Raw genomic sequence first — 20,383 nt, 5'->3', positions numbered from 1 at the left:
GGCCCCGCCCCCTTGGGTTGCTAGGGGAAGTGACGTCACAGCGCGATGGCGGCGGCTCCTTTAGGCAGCTGAAGGGGGATTTAGGCCCGGAAGATCCGAGTCCATCCGCGGCGGGGAGAGGGCGAGCGGGGCCGGCAAGGGCCGGAGCAGCGGCGGCGGCGCTCGGACTGTCCCATCCGCCCCGTATTGAGGCGCTGAGAGCGACGGGGCGACCGGAAAGCGATGGTGAAAGCGGGGCCGTGAGGGGGGCGGAGTCGGACCGGACCCGCAGTAGCGGCAGCAGCGGCGCCGCCTCCCGGAGCGCAGACCCAGGAAGCGGCCGGGCGGGCAGTAGCGAGCCGCACCGCTGCCATGGAGCTGAGGGTCGGGAACAGGTACCGACTGGGCCGCAAGATCGGCAGCGGCTCCTTCGGAGACATCTATCTCGGTGAGGCCCGGCGCCATCGAGCGCCCGGGGGCCTTGCGGATCGGCGGGCGGGGTCCCCGGCAGGCCGAGGCCTGCGGAGGGCCGGAGTGGACGTTCGGCATCCCCGCAGCCGAGGGCCCGGGCACCGGCCTCGGCCAGACACCAACGGCCGCTGTGCGAGCGCGGCCGGGGGGCTGGGCGCGGCGCGGCGGGTCGGGGTGGGGTGCGGGGAAGGGCTGGAAGGACAGGCCGGTCTTGGGGACTGCAGGCCGGGGGGCAGAGCTCGGAGCGTGTCTGGGGATGGTCGGGGACCCGGGAGAGGAAGAAGGAGGCCTAGAGGCGGGGGCCAGCGGGCCTCGGTGGTGGGGTGTCAGAGGGCGTGGGAAAAGGACTGGGGGCGGGGGCCGGGGGGGGACAGCGGGGAGGGGGAGGGGAGAGCGGGGCAGGGGAGGGCAGCAGGCTGGGGGTGGGGCCCGGAGGGGGCAGGGCCTGGGCCGGGCGTCAGCATCCTCCCCCACCTAAGGTCACCGCAGTAAACAAAGGCCATGCTCTGCTCCGCCAAGGGTCTGGTGCTGTTCCTCAGCTCTGCAGTGGCGTCCTGGATGTTTTCATGTGTGGGGGAGAAATGTCAAAATAAGCCAGATGTAGTGTGGAGGTGGGGAGTGTCCCGGTCAGAAATGGGGGAAACGACCGGCTGATTTCTGAGGGTTCTTGGAGCAGTCTGGGCCTGCTCTTTTCCACAATGGCATCTCCACTTAGCTGACCCGCTAAAGGGATCACCCATAGCCTCCTGGCTGCCACTCTCCTCCAAATCAGGACTGAAAATGTTCCCTGTGCCTGGCCTGAAAGGCCTTGGTTTGGTTGGGGTCTTGAGGATATGTTGAGCATCTAAGTTGACTACTGGACACCCGGAAATCAACAGGAATGAAGTTTTGATGAATGCAGATGCATTCAATGTCGAGATGTAGGCAGAACAGAGGGGAGAGAAGTGGTGTGGAAGGAAGTTCTCATGATGGCTCTCAGAATTCTCAAGGTAGACATGAGGGTTGCTTAGGGTTGCTTAAACCTGATAGTTGGGGATTTTTAAATACAAACTTCCCCCTGCATTTCTTAGTAGAATTATGTTATTCCAAAGCCCCTTGAGAACTTGGAGCCTTCTGGTGGTGAACTTCCTGTTAGAGGTAACCATATTCTGTTGAGCAGTAGCCCATCCCTGCATTTGTTTGGCTGTTGTACCTCTAGTGGAGAGTCAGGAAGAAGCTGTGCTTTGGGCCGGCCTTCTAGTCTTCCCAAGCTTATGAACTTGCACTCTGACTCCTCACAGGACCTTGATAGCTGGTGGTGTGGGGTGAACAGCTGGCCCATTTGGGTAGTTCAGAAGTATTTATGGTGCCTGGTTAGCATACAGGGTAAGCCTGCTATGTGCCACATGAGTGCCTTTGAATCCGAACTTCTTGCCAGAGTGGTCTGATGAGTAAAATATGCTTTAGAGATACTTAGGATTTGCTTATTTAAATATTTATAACCAAGTAGAGAGCCAGATGCCTTCTCGGCAATGTTTGGGAGTCAAAGTGCTGGGTAAATTGGAGCTGTTTGGCGTATTTATAGAACAATAGATTTTGGCAGAAGTTTAACCTCAGGATATAGGAGCTAGACTGAAAACCAATCCATTAGCCACCCTTTCATGGGCATCAGAAAATAGGTATTTTGAAACTTTTTGTTCCCTGAGATCTTGCCAAAAGGTTTTGTGCTTTCTGAAGATTGATTATAACAACCAGTTGTGCTATGGTAGTCATGTGTCATTCAGAGATGGGAACCTTTCTCCAGGAGAGTGCAAGCTGTGTCTGGGGTTGCAGTTTACTTAGTCACATCTCTACTGCCCCACCTGGTTCCCCACCTCCATCCAGAGCATGGGGCAGGATATGAGGGACAAGACAAAGGCTGAAAGACTGTTTTGAACCCGCAGATGCATATCCTGCTCAGGGTCTTCCACAAGTGGGTGGTTGGGGGCTGGCTTAGACACAGGCTGGGCACAGCGTTTGATCACATGAACTAACCTTTTCCAGAAAGGTTTAATTTGGTGACTCCTCTGTTGTGCTCCAAGATGGGCACTGGATCCTAGGGTTAGAATCACTGGCTTATCTGTCTGTCATGGTGTGAGTTTTGTTGTTGTTGTTTTGTTTAAGACATGGTCTCACTATGTAGCCCTGGCTGGCCTTGAACTCAGAGATCTGCCTTCTGAGTGCCAACATGCTAGGCCTACAGTGTGCCTTTTGTCAGGGGATTAAGCACTGCCAGTCTTTCTCTGCTTAGCTCTCAGCCCTACTGTCCTTTCAAGATACCCCTTTGGGGAACTGAATGTGAAATGAGTGACTCAGAATAAGATAGGCTAGGAAAGCAGGTCTGCAGGACGGTTTGGAGACAGGACCCGAAGACAGTGGGTGGATTGGCTCACCCGTACATACAGTAGGTCAGGAGCCGTGTGAGCATGAGTGGAGTTGGATCCTCATCTTGAAGTCTGTGTGACATGGGTTCTGGTGCAAGTGCAGTTGAAACATATTCCTAACTCTCCCACTTAGGTACTCCACATAAAGTACTTTATTCTTCCAGTGGGGTTCTCCCTTTTTTAAGCCTGGGAGTTGGGGGGGTATATTTCACCCTGAGACATTTTTACATAGAAATATGTAAAACTGTGGTCATAAGTAATTAAACCTGTGCTTATGCCTTCCCTGGTGGCCTGCTGTGCCACCAGACAGGAGGAAAGAAAGTCTAGTGGCCTGTCATGTTGTTGCTTGTGTCTTCTCTAAAACTACCTCTTTAGAGGTCACTGGCATCTTGCGTCTGTTTCTTGATTGCCCAGGTTTTAGAAAACCCAATCTCAGTCTTTGTCCAAGACAGTCAGATGTAGAATGTGCCACTGCCCACATATCTGTAGATGACCCCTGGACAGAAGCGTTTGCTGAGTTGAGCAGCCTCTCTGTCCTAACCTCACCCCAGTGTGTGTTGTTTTGGAACTGATGTTTCTGACGCGTTGGGAGCCAGTAGAAAGCCCTTTTGCTAGTACTGTGCCACTTGATAACTTTTGTTTTTTAATTTTATATAAATTTTTTGTCTGCAGGCTGCATGTATGCAGTGCCCTTGGAGGCCAAAAGAGGGTGTAGAAGCCCCTGGAACTGGAGTTAGAGACTGTTAATGTGCAGCCAGTGCTCTTAACTGCTGAGCCATCTCTCCAGTCTCTTCTAGATAACATTTTAAGACAGAGATTATACTCTTAAGTCAAGTTTGTTCCCAGCCCAAAGGAGGCATGGGTAACTTCAGGAAGAGTTTGCAGTGTGGGCTAGGCTGGGGTCCAAGTTGTCTGGTGTTAAGAAGTAAGTGAGTCTGTTCATTGAAACAGTGTAGGACCAACCTACAAAGTGCAAGAGAGGCAAGACAAGCATTAGCTACCTACTGTTTTTGGCAGCTGCTTTCATCCTTATTTCTCCTCTGGAAGCAAGCAGTAAAGGCTGTGGATGTCATAGGTAAAATGGGAGTTTCCTGTCCACTGTATTAATTTGTTCCTTACCCATTATTCTGATTTCTCTGCACCTCAGCTGACAGTGCAGTCAGATTTCATGATGTGCCTAAGCATCCCTTGGGAGTTAAAACTTAGTGGCATTTTCATCTGGTTTTTCTCCTCATAACCTTGAATGGCTTCTGAACACTGGTGGTTAATGAGAGTGGTACTTCCGATCTCACAATGGCCTTCAACAGGAAGGATGTCTTGTAAGAAAATTTGTGTATGCATGTGTTCTGCCTACATGCATGTGTGTTTACATGTGGGTACGTGTGTACATAGGGTGCACATACATGTGGAAGTCAGAAGCTGACATCTGTGGCTTCTCAGCCCCTCTCTACGTACTGAGGCAAGCTCTCTCACTTGAAACCAGAAATCCAGTCTGTGCTTCCTGCATTTGGGGGTGACAAGTGGGCTGCCACACTTACCTGGAATTTAAATAGGTACTAGGGATCTAAACTCTGGTCCTTGGGCTGGGGTAGTGTGTTACCTACTGTGCCAGACATCAAAGAATTAAATTTACCTGTTGTTGGGGAAAAGTCAAGGCTGACATCTGGTACCACCCAAAAAGGAACTGAATGTACAGAAAGAGTTCACATAGTTCTGACGGCTTGTGTGACTACCTTACAGGACAGATCTAGAACTGTGACAGTAATGGTGGATCCACAACTTGATTTTTGCCTGCTTCTTGCCCTGTGCTTGAAGTTGAAGGAGGGTCCACCCTGGGCCTCACATGCCCACCATGTTTGTAGATATCCTATATAGTCAAAACCCTAGGGCAGCTTTGAACTTCTTTGAAGTCAGTACTGAGTGATGGGGACAGGGGAGTCACTATATTCCTTTGTGTTGTTCTGCCCAATGTGACTATATTGAGTAAATCTCCTTTATTTTCTTTTTTCAGTTTTTCAAAACATAGTCCTGGCTGTCTTGGAACTCTCTGTGTAATCCAGGCTGGCCTCAAACTCAAGAGATCCACCTGCCTCTGCCTCCCAAGTGAAGACATACGCCACCACTGCCCAGCTGTTTTTGTTGTTGTTGGCTTTTTATTTTTTATTTTTTTGATATGTTTTGCCTGCTTACATGTCTGTGTACCACCGTACTTACAGTGCCTGAGGAAGCCTGACAAGAATGTCTAATCTCCTGTTTAGAGTTATAAGACAGGTGTTGACTGCTTTGTGGATACTGGGAAATAAGTCCAGGTCTGGAAAAGCAGCCAGTACTCTCTTAACTACTGGGTCATCTCCAGTCCAGAAAAGCTAGATCCTTATGAGAGTGACCAGCATTTGGGCTTGTCGCTCAGTGTTCTCTTCCTGCCCTAGACAGTGTGATGTGCTGGGTTAGGTTCATGTAACCTTTGAACTGCTCAACCTTAGGGCTTCCAAGTAAATGTTTCTATCTGTTCTGCATCTGAACCCCTGGTTACAGTGACATCTTTTAGGTACTAGTGTCCCTTCTGGTAGCATTTATCAGACTTATATATGGTAGAGAACCTGGTAGTAGTGTTAAGTCACTACCAGAGTTCCTAGGTCCTTCTGTGTTTGTCTCAGGAGCAGTGTATGGGTGTATGGTCTGGACTAGATTAGCATGCTAATGGGGCTCAGGAGATGTGGCCCACTGGGCTGATAGGACAGAAATACAGGGCTACAAACCAGTGAGTCTGCAATGGCACCTGTAAGACAGACAGAACTTGGAGCTGCATAGTCTTTCTACACAGGTGACACAGTCCCTGGAGTAGGCCTTGTGCTGTCCTCTCAAGTGTGTATGTCCTCTGTTCATCTGTTACTCTCCTATCAGACTCAGTACAACCCTCTTAATAGGTCCTGCAGGCTCTGTGTGTGTGTGTGTGTGTGTGTGTGTGTGTGTGTGTGTGTGTGTGTGTGTGTGAGACAGACAGACAGACAGACAGACAGACAGTCAGTGTGACATAGTATATGGCCTTGGCTTCATGAAGAGATGTAATTCATTAGTTTATGTCATTGGCTGAATGAAAAAAAAAATGTTATTAAGAAAGGCGATAGTGGCTCACACCTTTAATCCCTGAAGAGGCAGGCAGATCTCTGAGTTCAAGGATAGCCAGAGCTACACAGAAACTTTCTTGGAGAGAGAGGGAAAAAAAGGTTGGGGGGGGGGTAGAGGTAGGGAGAAAATGGTGTCGAATGGTGGTGTAATTCACATTATGTTTTGGAGTTGTCATTGGTCATTTGTCCCCAAGGCTGAGAGTACTGCAGGAGTGATTTGTCATGGCATGAGCTATAGGAGCCACAGAAGAGTAAAGCTAGAGGCATTTCCACCTTCCTGAAGGTCCTGATCTGCTAGGCTGGTTGGCCCCAACTTGTCTTGTCCCTGTGGACCTGCCATTTGGCAAGGGTGGTATGGTGTCCCAGAGAGTACTGCTTTGGGGGTTCAGGGAGTTGCTGACATAACTGGTGAAGTGAGTCACCATAGCTCCTGGCTGGCAAGTTCAGCTCAGAGTCCAGGTCCTTAAAAGTAGTCAGAGGTCATTTTTCATCTGCAGATTCATTCTAGATGAAGTCATTTCTTGTGTGAGTGGATAAGCTGCCCTGACTGTAGGCAAGAAGAATAAGATATATTGCTTCTTACTATAGTGTTCCCAAAGATTTCTTGTGGAGTAGTAAGTGAAGTTCTTCCACCTAGATATGTCAGTGGCATTCCTGTTATTCTTACAGATCTGCAGCATCGGAGATTGGCTTTTGGCCCAGGTGTGGTCAGAGCAGCCAGCCATCTGACAGACCAAAATGACTTGTCTATGATTCTTGGGTGGCAGCAGACACAATTTGTTGGCTTTAGGTTGTCCCTATGCCTATAGGCCACCTAAGTGACTCATTCCTCGGCTCCCTGTGAAACTCTTGCATACCCCTCCCATCTCAGTTAACAAAGAGATTGAGTCACGGAGAGCTAGCCAGGCTTCTCAGTCCACAGCTTCTCTACCCAGCACAGAACCTGGTCATGCTTGGTTGTATCAGGCTCTATTTAAAAAAAAAAAAAGAAAAGAAAAGTACAAATCTTTTTCAAATAACTACAGTCCTTGGAGTATAGAACTGCTTTCCACTTAGAAACAACCTGTCGAGGAAGAGGGCTGTGTGGAATGTTAGGTCCTGGATGTACCATGCAGAAGCAGGGAAACTCCGAAGCAGCCTGGACCAGGTAGACTGAGGAACATTTATGTGGGAGCTTTTAGAGTAAAGCATGAAAGGGATGCTTACAGATAACACCGTCTTTACCTCCAAATTCCACAGCCCTAGTTATCGTAACATCGTCACAAATTAACAAAAACTCTGTGGCCCCAAGGGGCTGAGGGTGGCACCTGCCTTTAATCCTAGCATTTGAGAGACAGAGGTAGGTCAGTCTGAATTCAAGGCCAGTCTGATCTACAAAAAGGAGTGGAGAGTTTTCCCTTGGTTTAGTTGAGGGTCTTTGTTAAGCCTATGGTAGTTTGTTTGGAGATGATTGTGTCCACATTAGAACCACTGGTGAGAAACTGTTGAGGTGTGTGGGTAGACGTCAGGCTTGTCTGGCCTGAGATCGGGAGGAGAGAGAATAGGGGGACACTCAGCTGTCCTCCTCTTGGGAGACTCAGGCACGCTCCAAAAGGCCTATCAAACCGTCACAGAGAAGCATCCCATTGCTCTCTGTCTTAGTTAGCCCTGAGTGGGTAGAAGGAATGGGGCCTGCAGCTATATTGACTAGCTGGTGGGTACAATGGGTACAGGTAAAAATGGAAGGTAGAATGTCAAAGATGTTTTCTTACATGTTTTTGAATAAAGATAGTTTTTTTGTGTGTTGGTCAGCCAGCAGTACCTTCTCTTAATAGGAAGTACAAAGCACTATCATTTAGTCCGTCTTAGGAAGCCAGTACTATAAGGGGTAGGGTGTGGTGTGGTTCAGTGGCATGGTTTTGGCCATGTGCAAGGGTGTTGGATTCCATCCCTAGCACTGTTCCTGCCTCACAAAGATGTAATGGATATCAAATAACCCAAAAGCTTTGGGTTATGTGGTAGACACAGAATAATATATGTAACTTTGTTTGTTTGTAAGGTACGGACATTGCTGCGGGAGAAGAAGTTGCCATCAAGCTTGAATGTGTCAAAACCAAACATCCTCAGCTCCACATTGAGAGCAAGATCTACAAAATGATGCAGGGAGGAGGTAAGGTTCATGTTCAGTTCATGTCTACCATAGCCTACAGATGATACATAGCTTACAGATACATCGCCTACAGATAGAGCAGACCTCACACCCCAGAGGAAGCAGACTTAATGGGCTTTGCTTAAGAGCTCCCCCTATTAGCTTCCCATTAAATGATAATGTCTTTGAAAGATGGATTTTGTGTAAATTTCAAAGTAAACATGGTGCTCCTTGTCACAGCACAGTGCTTCCTGCTAGCTGGCTTCTTCTGGGTCACATGCTTTCCTTAGAACTTGAGGGTAGTCTCATAAAACTCTGAAGTTTCAGTTTTCTCTTGGATAGGAGTTTTGAACATAACTTCTCTGACTCCCAGCTAAGTCACTGTTCTCAGTTCTGTAAAACTTTACTGCAAGACCTTGGAGTACTAAGTAGTTTGCCTGATGAAACAGGAGCTCTAATTTGAGGCTTTCAAGACCATGAGACCCAACCCCACCTCCTAGGATAGGAGCCTGCTTGTGACAGGATTTGTATCTGAAAAACAAACAAACAAACAAACCACAGAAGCCTCTGTGGTGCTGTGATAGTTGGAATAGGGAGGAGAGCCCCCCACCATGTGACCATGTGACCCCCCCACCATGTGACAGACTCTTTATTGGCCTCAGCAGGAAAAGGGAAACTGTTGGTTTGATGTTTTGTTGCCCTCCCTCAGCAAAAGCAATTTAATTCTACCTCTCCTGGAAACCAACTTTCTCTAACAAAATGTCTAAGGCAGTAGCTGCATGCCATTGTGTGTCCATCTTAGTGGCCATTGTATTCCCTTAATGTCCATTGTATCCTATCCTGGGTATAGAATCAAAGGAGGCCATAGGTAGATGAACAATACCTGGTGACATCCACACATACCTTCCAAACATAGGGCTGGTGCACATATGAACTCACAGAGACTGTCTATGGGCCTAATCCAGATGGGTTCCCAGCCCCAAGAGAGGAAGTAGACACAAGCGACCATCCCTAAACCAGAAGCTATCTCCAACAGAGTATCACCAGTTATACAAAACAAGCCACTCTTAAGGATAAATGTCATGCCCAGCAGTAGATGAACAAGACAGCATGAACTCAATGGCATTTTTGGGTTCCTTGTCTCATAATGATTTGTTTGGACATTTTTGTTCTTTTTTCTTTTGCTTTTCCTGTCAGATCTTTTGCTTATGTTTTATGGTTTCTGGTGTTGTGTGTTAATTGGGAGTTCTCTGTGTGTCTCTGCATCTGTATGTGTTTCATGTGCTCTTTGGTTCTTTTGTTGTTTTATCCTTTTCCGTTTTGTTGGGTTTTATTTTTAACTTTATTTTCTCAAAAAGAGGTCAGCAGAGTCCCAGTCCTGTACGCCTGCCCTTTGGCACATCCTCAGTAGGACAGTCTTCGTGAGGGCATTAGCTTTTGTAACAAGTGGAGTAGAACAAAACAGCATAAGAATTAAGCTTAATGCATGAAGGGGTTATAATAAGTTCTGAAAATGTGCTAGCCTAGAGTGCCTAAGGGTGCTGCAGCCTGATAGTGGTCAGAAAGGAGCATAGTGGGCTCCAGAGAGGCACGAGGTTCCAGCATCCCTGCCATGTGCTATGGTTACTGCTCTTTTTTTTTTTTTTTTTTTTTTTTTAAAGATTTATTTATTTATTATATGTAAGTACATTGTAGCTGTCTTCAGACACTCCAGAAGAGGGAGTCAGATCTCCTTACGGATGGTTGTGAGCCACCATGTGGTTGCTGGGATTTGAACTCTGGACCTTCAGAAGAGCAGTCGGGTGCTCTTACCCACTGAGCCATCTCACCAGCCCTGGTTACTGCTCTTTGTGCACTGTGTCAGTTGCCCTCCCAGGTTATGATTGGAGAATAAAGTTGTGGATAGTGCAGGGTACCTACTGCTGGGTAGCATTACTCACTGTGTGGGCCCTTAATCACTTGCCCATATCCCTTCTCTAGATGCCTGGAATCCACACAAGATTGAGAAGTGGGTGGCAGCCTTTCTTGGCCTTTGAACATTGTTCTGGCTTTGGTCAGGTTTTACTCTTGCTGCCTACTTACTGTGTAGTCCTGCAGGTCTCTGTTTTAGGAAACAGGAAAAGGATGCACAGTTACAGCAGTTTTTAATTATCTGAGACTAGATGGGGGGGGGGGGGTGCACTTTGCTCAGAAACCACAAGGTATTGCTCCCTGACAAGTGTCATGTTTTTCTGTATGTAGGTGGTATAGGTCACTTTGCTGCCTTCTGAAAGGAACAAGTGCTGCTTTGGTTGTCTAGATCTTGTTTACCTTGGCTCTGGCTATGCAAAAAAAAAAAAAAAACCAAGAAGGAAAGCATGATTGGCTGAAGCGCTGGGAGACCGTGGTGTCACGGTGTCTGATTGAGAGCTGCCGTGCTGGGCGAAAAGCCAGCTTGCGGTTCTGTGTGGTCACTGTGCAGTGGGTGCTACAGAAGGCAAGATGGTGGGCTTTCTCTAGGATACAGACTGAAACCTGGACACTCAGCCTCAGGATTATGACCCAGGCACTTCACCAGACCAAAATCCAGTCAGGAAAATAGATTAAAGGTAAGATACGAGAAATAAACTAGAATTCGGTGTTAGTGGACAGCTTGAGTAGACACTGAGTTTTTTATCAACACCTGGTGCTGCCAGATAAGACCTGGTAGCTTGTTAAACTGCTTGTTCCATTCCTGATATATCCAAAGTACACTAGAGCACACCCTCCTTCAGCAACTCCTCAGCAAAGAACGCTAATGAGCTCACATAGGCTTTTGGTAAATGAATGCTAACTTTGTGTTAGTGAAAATGGATCTTTGTGATAGGATCTGGGTAGGGAAGTAAGCAAAGAATTTTTGTCTTGGTTTTGTTTGATTCTTCTTTCTCTCTTTTGCCCTGGATGGACCAGAGCTCACTTTGTAGGCCAGGCTGGTATTCTTCCCTCCCCTGCCTCCCAAGTTCTCTGATAAACCACCGTGCCTAGCAATGTTTATTTTTATCTTTTGCTTTTTATCAAGATTTCAAATTCAGTCTTCCTACTCATGAGTGTTGGGGTTAATGTTGTGGGACACTGTGCCTGGCACATAATTAGTCATAAACTATTGGATATCATTGGAGAGCATGCAGCAAATAAAGAGTCTTAGATATTGGACTAAGAGATGCCTGTGACCCCGCGCTCCCTTGAGGAAGTCCAGTGCTCCCTTGTGAAGACATGTGCCTGCCTAGTCCCCCTAGTTGATCTCCCGTGGCCCTCGCTTACACAGTCTGTATGCCGTGATTTAGGAGGTGTTTGTTGTGGAGTAGTGCTAGGATGAAGCCCCACCCTTGCCTGTGCTAGGTCAGCATTCTCCCAGTGACCTAGACCCCGGCCTGTTGCTGTTATCTGCTGTCCTCCTACAAGAGACACAACATTACTCGTAATATTTGACAGGCTTAATCTTAAAAATTGCTGAAAATGTAATGAGTTTTCTTTTGAATTAATTCTGAGTACCCACATTGCCATTGAAATACTTGTGAAATCATAATGGAAAGCCCTTGCCTAGTACTTGTGTCTTCTAGTGTCTGGCCCAGTCGCTTATTTTGGCATCTTAGACGCCACAAGGGTAGAGAACCCATGTTTACAACTGTGAACGGCAGTGGGAGCAACTCTTTCATTCCCAAGTCCCAGCACAGACCATAGTCAGGGTTTCCTTAAACCACTGGCAGCGCTTCCCAGGTCTACTTTGGATTCTGAATCCTACTAGTATGAGATTCCTGGCTTCAGAGTATCAGTGAACATGTTGCGGAAGGGTCTTCATTCTGCATTAGCAGGAGCCTTCTCATTGGTTTTATAGTTACCTTCTTCCTAGGCTTCACCAGTAGTTAGTTTCTGGTAGTTTGCTGAGGGTAAAGTAAACCACAGATGAGACTCTGCATCTTTTCCAGCCAGGGAATCTGTGAGCTTAGGAATCCTTTACAAATGGCAGTATTTTATCCAGTCACCAATGCCATGGAATAACAAAACTATTGTTCCCCATTGAAAAGGAAGGTGGTGCCATCTATCACATATACCACCAGCCATGATACACCCCTCCTAAAGAGCAGTTTGATGTTATGTAATGCAGTCATAGTCCTGGAACTTGTTTGTGTATGATAGAATCTCCTAGAATAAACATAGAAAAAAATTAAAAGTTTATTTAGCTTAAGATCAAAATACCGTCAGTAGGGCTGGGGAGTTAGCTCAGTGGGTTGGAATATGGAAGGTGGAAATGGGAAAATCACCCAGAAGCTCACGGGCCCGATAGATCTGCTGGAGTGCACAGGCCAGCAGCAGAAACCAAGAGAGACTGTCTCAAACAAATTCCTAAAAAGATGTCTTATGTACGCAATGTGGCACAAACATGTACATACATATACATTCAGATTAAACATTTAAAATATGGCCAGTTTAATTCAACAAAACTACTTGCAAAATGTAATTTAAAAATATCACTTATGGTAGCATATACCTTAAATGTTATCACAAAATGTTTTTAAAATACCCTTTATAGCCAGATGGTAGTGGCACACACCTTAGATCCCAGTGCCTGGGAGGCAGGGGCAGTTGGATCTCTACAGATCAAGTTCCAGGACAGCCAGGGCTGTTAACATGGAAACCTTGTCTCAAACAACAACAAGAAGACATTTACAGTAACAAAATAGGAAGCACATGGGGTGTTTAGGAACAAATTCTCAGATGGACAAGTTAACTGTACTCAGTGCAGAAAGTTAAAAGGCTCAGTGTTAGTTTAGTTCTCTTATAGTTTTAATGTTAAGTGAAATTCCAGTCAAAACTTCCTTCTCTCCCCAACTTCTTTTTGAGTCAGGGTCTTTCTGTATTTAAAAAAAAAAAAACTGTATGTATGTGTTTGCCTTTGTGTGTGTGTGTGTGTATCACATGAATGCTGCTGCCTTCGGAAGTCAGTGTTGAATCCCCTGGAACTGGAATTAGATGTGCATAATTATGAGCCACTGTGTGAATGCTAGGAATCAAATCTGTGTCTTCTGCAAGAGCAACCAAGGGCTCCTAACTTCTGAGCCTTCCCTCCAGCTCTGTGTACACATGCACGCGCGCGCGCACACACACACACACACACACACACACACACACACACGAATACATTTTGGTTATATTGTTATCCTTCCCATCTCCCTAACAACCCAACTTCATATTTTCCTCTTTCAAAGAACAAAAACACAGGGAAAACTCTAATAAGGGAAATAAGACAAAACAAAAAGCACATAGAGGAAAAAGTTGTAGCCTTTTGTTGTTGTTGGCTAATTTTCTGGACATGTGGCCTGTCCTTGGAGAGAGTGGTTGATACACATACCCAGTGACACTGAATTGGAGAGAACTGGTTTCAACTTTCCCTGCAAGTATCAATTGCAAATAGCTCCTTGGATAGGGATGGACTTCATGTCTGCTTACCTTCTCAGTGTTGGGGTTGCGTGTGATTTGAACCTGTGTAAATCCTGTCCAGTGGCTCTTAGAGAACAGGGTTGCTAGACTTTAGAGAGGAAAGTGAAAAGCCAAGATTAACGACAGTGCTCATGAAGAAGAGCAGCAGTTGCCTGAACATTTCACTACTTGCTGCAGAACTGTGAAGATTAAAGTTGTGTGATTGTGGGCACGGCCTGGTCCCAAGCTCTCACAGTGTACTTCCACATGAGAGATGTCCGAACTACTTGCAGTGGCCAGTTCTAGGACTGGAGCGGGAAATTGGACCATGTGGGGACACGTAAAAAGGCATGCCTCCTGGCCAGCTCTGAGACAGGGCTTAAAAACAAATGACAGCAGTGTATTAGTGCACATTGGAGAGAGAATAACAGCTGTCAGGTCCACGGTAGGACCTGCTGTGAATATAGCTGTGGTTTTCTTCAGAGAAGACTGCATCTAAGCAGTAGTAGCTCCCAGAGCTATTAGTGAGACTGTGTGGATAAGGGGCTCCCCTGACACTCTTGCCCTCTTAGAAGGAGCTCTTTGCAGGACGGCTGAGAAGGAACACCACCTGTCTGGGCAGTTTGTTGTGCACTGATGTCATAATCTCCATGTTCTCACACCTGTCTTCATTAAGCTGAGTCTGGATCTGTTTTCAGATGTCTGCTTGCTTCACTTTGTCTTTTCCATGATGGTGTGAGCCTGCTGAGCAGTGCACAGGGCACTCCGGTTGACTTTTGCTCTGCTTTAGCCGTTTCTTCTACAGATTTTGGAGTTCATTGGTCTTTACAATGCTTAATCTGCTTGGGTTTTTTTTCCGCTTAGAGTTTTCAACTTTTATTGTTAGAGAGTGTGTGTGTGTGTGTGTGTGTGTGTGTGTGTGTCTTTCCTTAACTTTCTTGACATGGAATTTAGTTCTGTTTAATAAGAACGTTTTCTTTTGCATTATTGTGTTTTAATCTGAGTCTCTCACATGCTAGGCAACCCCTCCACTACTGAGGTTTGTCCCTATCACTTTTTTGTTTCTATTTTGAAACATGATTTCAATAAGTTGCCCAGGCTGGTCTAGAACTCACTCTGTAGTCCTAACAAGCTTTGAACTTGTGATCTTCTTGCCTCAGTTTCCTAAGTAGCTGGAATGAGAGCCCCTTGGCATATATTTCATTCTAATTTTTAAGGCCCTTCTCTTCCTGCTGTAATATGTGAGCCCGTTTCTCCATGCTTTTACAATATATCTCCCAACTTTTGGTGCCAACGTTGAGATCTTACCCCTGTGTATTGGGTATTTCTGTCATACACATTCTTTCTGGGCTAAAGTCAAGTTCCATTGGTCTTTTTAGTTATGTTTTTTATGGTGACACTTGGGCATGTGGTGGGGGGGTCGTTCAGGCATCAGCAGCATCTTTCTGAGCACCATCTTCTCTTGAGTTACATTAGTACTGGAGTGAATTGAGTCTCTTATTGTAGCACTGCTAGAAGCAAAAGTGACTTCTGCACGTAAACACTTGTTGTTACTGTTAAGACAAAGTCTCAGTATGTAGCGTTGCACTTTGACACTTTTATAGGATAATAATGGGATCTAGGGTCAGGAATAATTTCATAGAGAAAAATGCTAAAAGCACGCAGGACAGGCATGTCCATGTCGCACTTGAGAGACAGCAGAAGAATCTAACTCCAGCCCAGACTGGATATGTTAGGAAGACCATATCTCAAGAGGAAAAAAATGCTGACATTATTATTCACCACAAAAAGATACTTGCCTCACACAAAACCACAAAATCGTTTTTCTGATCCTGTAATAAATAGGAAGGTTGTATCGTTATAGAAAAAATACTGTCAAGGAATGCTCGAGGATTTCAGAGAAGATAACAGGTGTGGTTGTTCTCTTCATAAAAGACACATCCTGAGGTCAAAGGTTCATTTCCCACTCTAGGTACAAGTAGGGAATTGACAGTTCTGAGCAGGAGCAGGGCCTTGCTCCTGCTGCTCCGTGTCAGTCGACTTACCCATCTAGAAAGCTTCTAATGTTGTCATGGCTTGTGTAGTCAAATAATGTGCACCTCGACACCACAGCAAATGTGTTCTAGGTATATAGTCAGAGGTAAAGGATTGCATGTATTACAGTGGACATACATAAATAAGAACATACTTCAGTGCCATTTATAATAAGAAAAGCAAACCTAAACCATCTGTCTTAGTTTCTGTTGCTGTGAGGTGACACGATGACCTCACAACTCTTATGGAGGAAAGCATTTAACTGTGGCTGGCTTACAGTTGAGGTTTAGTCCACTGTTGTGGTGGTGAGAAGCATGGCAGCATTCAGGCAGACATGGTGCTGGAGAGGTCGACAGCTGGGATTGGCTGACAGCAGGAAGAGAGACAGGTGGGGAACAAGGGCCTGTGTCTGGCCTGATCATCTGAGACAACAAAGCCATACCTAATAGTGGCACTCATTGTGGGCCTATGGGGGCCATTTTCTTTCAAATCACCATTGAAATGACAGGTTGTTACCCATTGTGGAGTGCTGGTTGGAAGAAATGTTACATAGCACACGAGGTAGGGCTGAACGCTGAGTATCTGGAGAGCACAGGTCACATAAGGTAAATGGGATGTAGAAGATACTATCAGGAATATATATACTAGGTTCCCAGTCTCAATTACTTTTATGTTTAGATATTTGTCATACAAGTTCTCAATAAGATATAAAATACTTGGAGATAATGGAACTTTTAAATTTTTCAAATGGTAGGATCTCACTGCAAACATCTAAACTTACAATGAAGCTCCACTAAGCGTTTTACCTGGAAGGGAAGAGAGACCTCAGGCTCATAACAACACCAAAAATGGAATGTGTATGGTAAGAGCCAGTAGCAGAGGTGGCACTCACTAGACCACGTGCTCTGGCAGGCAGAGGAAAGCACAGGGCATCATTCTTGTAAAGCCTCTCTGCACTGCTTGCTCTTGGACTTGGACAGAGCATTGGACAGAGCTTGGACAAAGCTGCTCTGTGCATCCTCGTTCCTGACAGTGCTCACGAGCAAGCAGCGTTCTCAGCTTTTTTCTAACCGTCTTTTTGTGGCTGTCTGTTGTGTGTGCTCTTAGAGAAAATATTTGGTCTTTGACCCATTTTTCAAAAGTAGTGCTTTGTTTTCAGATCTAACATCTTGAAGGCATCCTTCAGTTCCTTCCCTCATTCTGCATTGTTTGGTGGTGTGATTGCTGTTGTTTTCTTTTACCCAGAGTCTTAGTATATAGTCCAAGGCGTGAGCATCCTGATCCTCGAGCTCCACCTCGCAAGCGTAGCACCATACCTGGCTGGTTTCTTTCTGTTGGCTTTGTCCTGGTGTTTTTATTCTCTCTCCTACCAGTTGGTGTGTTTGAGTTTCTGCCCATCAGTATTGGGGGGGGGGACCTTTTCTCTCTTCTACAGCCCATGGTAGTTGTCTTTGTCTTCAGTTCCTCAGGGTTAGCTTCCAGCCTCACTGGACTGGTGCAACTGTGGCTTCTAGCTGGCTTCTCTGGACCTGTCTTATCTCACATATTTATTATTCCCCATGGATGGTGATGTTATAAAATTTAACTATTTCGCTTGCTGCCACTGCTTGTTTGACTCTTGTCAGTTTGCTCTATGTCATGTTACCGTATCCTGCTTAATGACAAGTGGGCGTACTTGAGGGCAGAAATTGCCAATATCATCTGAGCCCCTTGAACACCACAGACATAACCTGCTAAACACCTGTGTCGTGTTGAATAGAGGTGAGATGATGCAATAGCGTGGGTTGAAGTGCTGTGTTTGGTTTCTCTTCCAGTGGGCATCCCTACCATCAGATGGTGTGGGGCTGAGGGGGACTACAATGTCATGGTGATGGAGCTACTGGGACCCAGCCTGGAAGACCTGTTCAACTTCTGTTCAAGGAAGTTTAGTCTCAAAACTGTTCTGTTGCTTGCTGACCAAATGGTAAGCACCCCTTTTCCTGAAGTGCACTTGGCATGTGCTGCTGGCTTGCTAGAGTAAATTACTGGGTTACATTGGCAGTGGTGACTTGTAATCCCAGCACTCAGGAGGCAGAGGTAGACAGATGTTTACCCCATCTCAGAAAACTAGATCACTTACTAGGTTGCCATTTCTCAATTATTATACCCATCTGTGCATAGAAAGGGGAGTTTGTTTAACCTTGGCCTCGAGATGATTGACTTAGAAAGCACCCAGGGTGCATCCATATTGAATGGACTTCAGTTCTCTCAGGGAGCCCGCATTTGACTGGTAGCAACTCTTGGATGGTTTCCATGGATGTTCTTGCTTATGACTCATACAGAGTCCATCTGACGTGAACCATTTCCTAGCAGTAGGTTGTCCCGTCAGCTTGCTCGTTTACCTATTCCTCTGGGAACTTAAAGAGAAAAAAGTGTCTGGGCCTGTGGGGGGGACAGAGAGCTGAAGACACTTCGAGAGAAGACCACCTTAACTGAAGTCACTGTGCTCTCAGCACGTAGAGAATGTGTGATGTGAGCCTCACTGTCAGTCAGCCTCCTTTCCTAGCATGATCCACTATGGGATTCAGTCTTACCTTTGTTTCTCTGTAGATAAGTCGTATTGAGTACATTCATTCGAAGAATTTTATCCACCGAGATGTGAAGCCAGATAACTTCCTCATGGGGCTGGGAAAGAAAGGCAACCTGGTCTACATCATTGACTTTGGGCTGGCCAAGAAGTATCGGGATGCACGCACCCACCAGCATATCCCCTATCGAGAGAACAAGAACCTCACAGGGACAGCACGCTATGCCTCCATCAACACGCACCTTGGCATTGGTGAGCCCTGACGTAGAGACGGATCACTTGACTTCGTGTACCTTTAGCATGTCCATCCCTTGGTTTAGGCAAAGTCCATTTTACATAGCAGCCTAAGTGATGAGAGATGTGGAGGCTGTCAGCCAACCTTGGTAACGGACAAGCAGAATTGAGCAACTGCTGGAGTCTCTGTATTGCCTGGTGCAGTGGGATAGGCAGAAGCTGGCTTCTCCAGCAGTTCTTCAAGATGTTGATGTTGCTCCCTGAAGTGTTAGGAAGGTTTCTTTAACACATGTAAGGTACAGCTGGTGACATAATTCTGCAAATATGTTTTTCTGTTATTTTTGAAATTTATTTCTAATTTTTTGTTTGCCAGGAGTTGATTTTACACACACAGACACATATGCCATCCCTGACATAGTTTCCTTTTTTTTTCCAGAACAATCTCGAAGGGATGACTTGGAGTCTCTGGGGTACGTGCTGATGTACTTCAACCTGGGCTCTCTCCCCTGGCAGGGGCTGAAGGCCGCCACCAAGAGGCAGAAGTATGAGAGGATCAGTGAGAAGAAGATGTCCACTCCCATTGAAGTGCTGTGCAAGGGCTATCCTTGTGAGTCCCTCACATCCTTGCTGCAGAATTTGCTGGAGCATCCAGCAGCCGCCTGTCTCAGGGTTAACTAGACGCTTGTATGAAGAGCCTCTGGCTGTGCTGTCAGATACGCTCACCTTCTGAGAAGAGTTAGATGAAGTGGGTACTTACATATGAAGATGGCAGTGGGGACCTGCCACTACACCACATCATCCCACTCCCAGTCCCTAAGCACTTTTGCCCAGGAGAGACTGGAACGAGGCAGGACTGGGCCTTGGGAAATGACCCCTATGGCCGGGAGGCCTAAGTACATCTAAAACTGGCTGTCTTTACCTCTTCTACCTCCCAGAGCTATTTTCCTAGTTAATGCTCCTGGGATGAGAATGCTCGAAATAACTAAATTTTGCTCTGTAGTCTTGACTGTTTAGGGGATGTGGAAGGTGCTGGATATGGAATCCAAGGCCTCACATGTTCTGTGTAAGCTTTGCAAGATTCTACCATTGAGCTGTACCTCTACTTAGATGCTGAATTTATTTTTCAAACAGTCTCCCAAAGGCCAGATATGACTAGTCTTCAGATTGTGTCTCTAGTGTCTTTAGTGTATGGCATGTGGGAGGTGAACTGGATGAACTTGGCCACAGCTGGTAGCTCCAGGCTAGCTTTGAGTTTCTTGTTTCTTTAGCTGAATTTGCCACATACCTGAATTTCTGCCGTTCCTTACGTTTTGATGACAAACCTGACTACTCCTACCTGAGACAGCTCTTCAGAAATCTGTTCCATCGCCAAGGCTTCTCCTACGACTATGTGTTCGACTGGAACATGCTCAAATTTGTAAGTGGAATTGTTAGAGCATGAAATGACAACAGCCTGGTCCTCAGGACACTGGCGCTGGTGGCTGGGCTGGGTCTGTATGTAAAGCTTTGCTGTCTGCAAGACTCGGGTTTGCAAGTCACAGTAGAGTTGTGAAAGCCAAACACACTGGTAGAACTTTGGCCTACAGATCACTTTGCCTGTGGGTTCAGAGTACTGAGAAGGAAGATGCTGGATAAGGCAAAAACTTCTATAGCAAATGGGGCTGGAGAGATGACACAGTAGTTAAAGCCACTTGCTGCTTTTCCAAAGGACATGGGTTCATTTCTCAGGACAACTAGGGGATCCAATTCCCCTTCATACCCTCTTCTGGCTTCTGTGGTTACTGCACGCCGGTAGTGCATTTACTTAATGCAACCAAAACACTAAATTAAAACAATCTCTGGCATTTATGGATGTGCATAATAAGAAGCCCAGGAAGCTGTGGTGAAGGTCTGCTCAGAGTCAGCTCCTTCTGGATTGGTAAGTCCTCCTTAGTTCTTAGTTGAAAGGCTTGCCTGCTGTCCTTCCTATATTTTCCTCCTTTCTTTAATTTTTAAGGAATAAAGC

The 20,383-nt window shown here is 46.2% G+C and overlaps 1 protein-coding gene across 4 annotated transcripts in view; it reads left to right on the top strand.

Moving 5' to 3' along the window:
• The first annotated feature begins 11 nt into the window (after positions 1-11).
• Positions 12-20,383, top strand: part of Csnk1d (casein kinase 1, delta) — a 33,642-nt gene continuing 13,270 nt past the window's right edge. For 2 of the 4 annotated variants that reach the window (XM_011248663.3, XM_011248662.2), the window contains exons 1-6: positions 12-427; positions 8,019-8,129; positions 17,393-17,541; positions 18,168-18,396; positions 18,815-18,985; positions 19,647-19,795. In XM_011248663.3, coding sequence (XP_011246965.1) covers positions 352-427; positions 8,019-8,129; positions 17,393-17,541; positions 18,168-18,396; positions 18,815-18,985; positions 19,647-19,795 — 885 coding nt within the window. In that variant the 5' untranslated portion in view covers positions 12-351. The remainder of the gene's footprint in view (positions 428-8,018; positions 8,130-17,392; positions 17,542-18,167; positions 18,397-18,814; positions 18,986-19,646; positions 19,796-20,383) is intronic. The other 2 variants (NM_139059.2, NM_027874.2) reach the window with 1 other exon arrangement.

This window comes from Mus musculus, chromosome 11, assembly GCF_000001635.26.
Source record: "Mus musculus strain C57BL/6J chromosome 11, GRCm38.p6 C57BL/6J".
NCBI lineage: Eukaryota > Metazoa > Chordata > Mammalia > Rodentia > Muridae > Mus > Mus musculus.
Note: the sequence above shows the minus strand (reverse complement) of the source record. Positions and strands in the feature narration are given on the sequence as shown.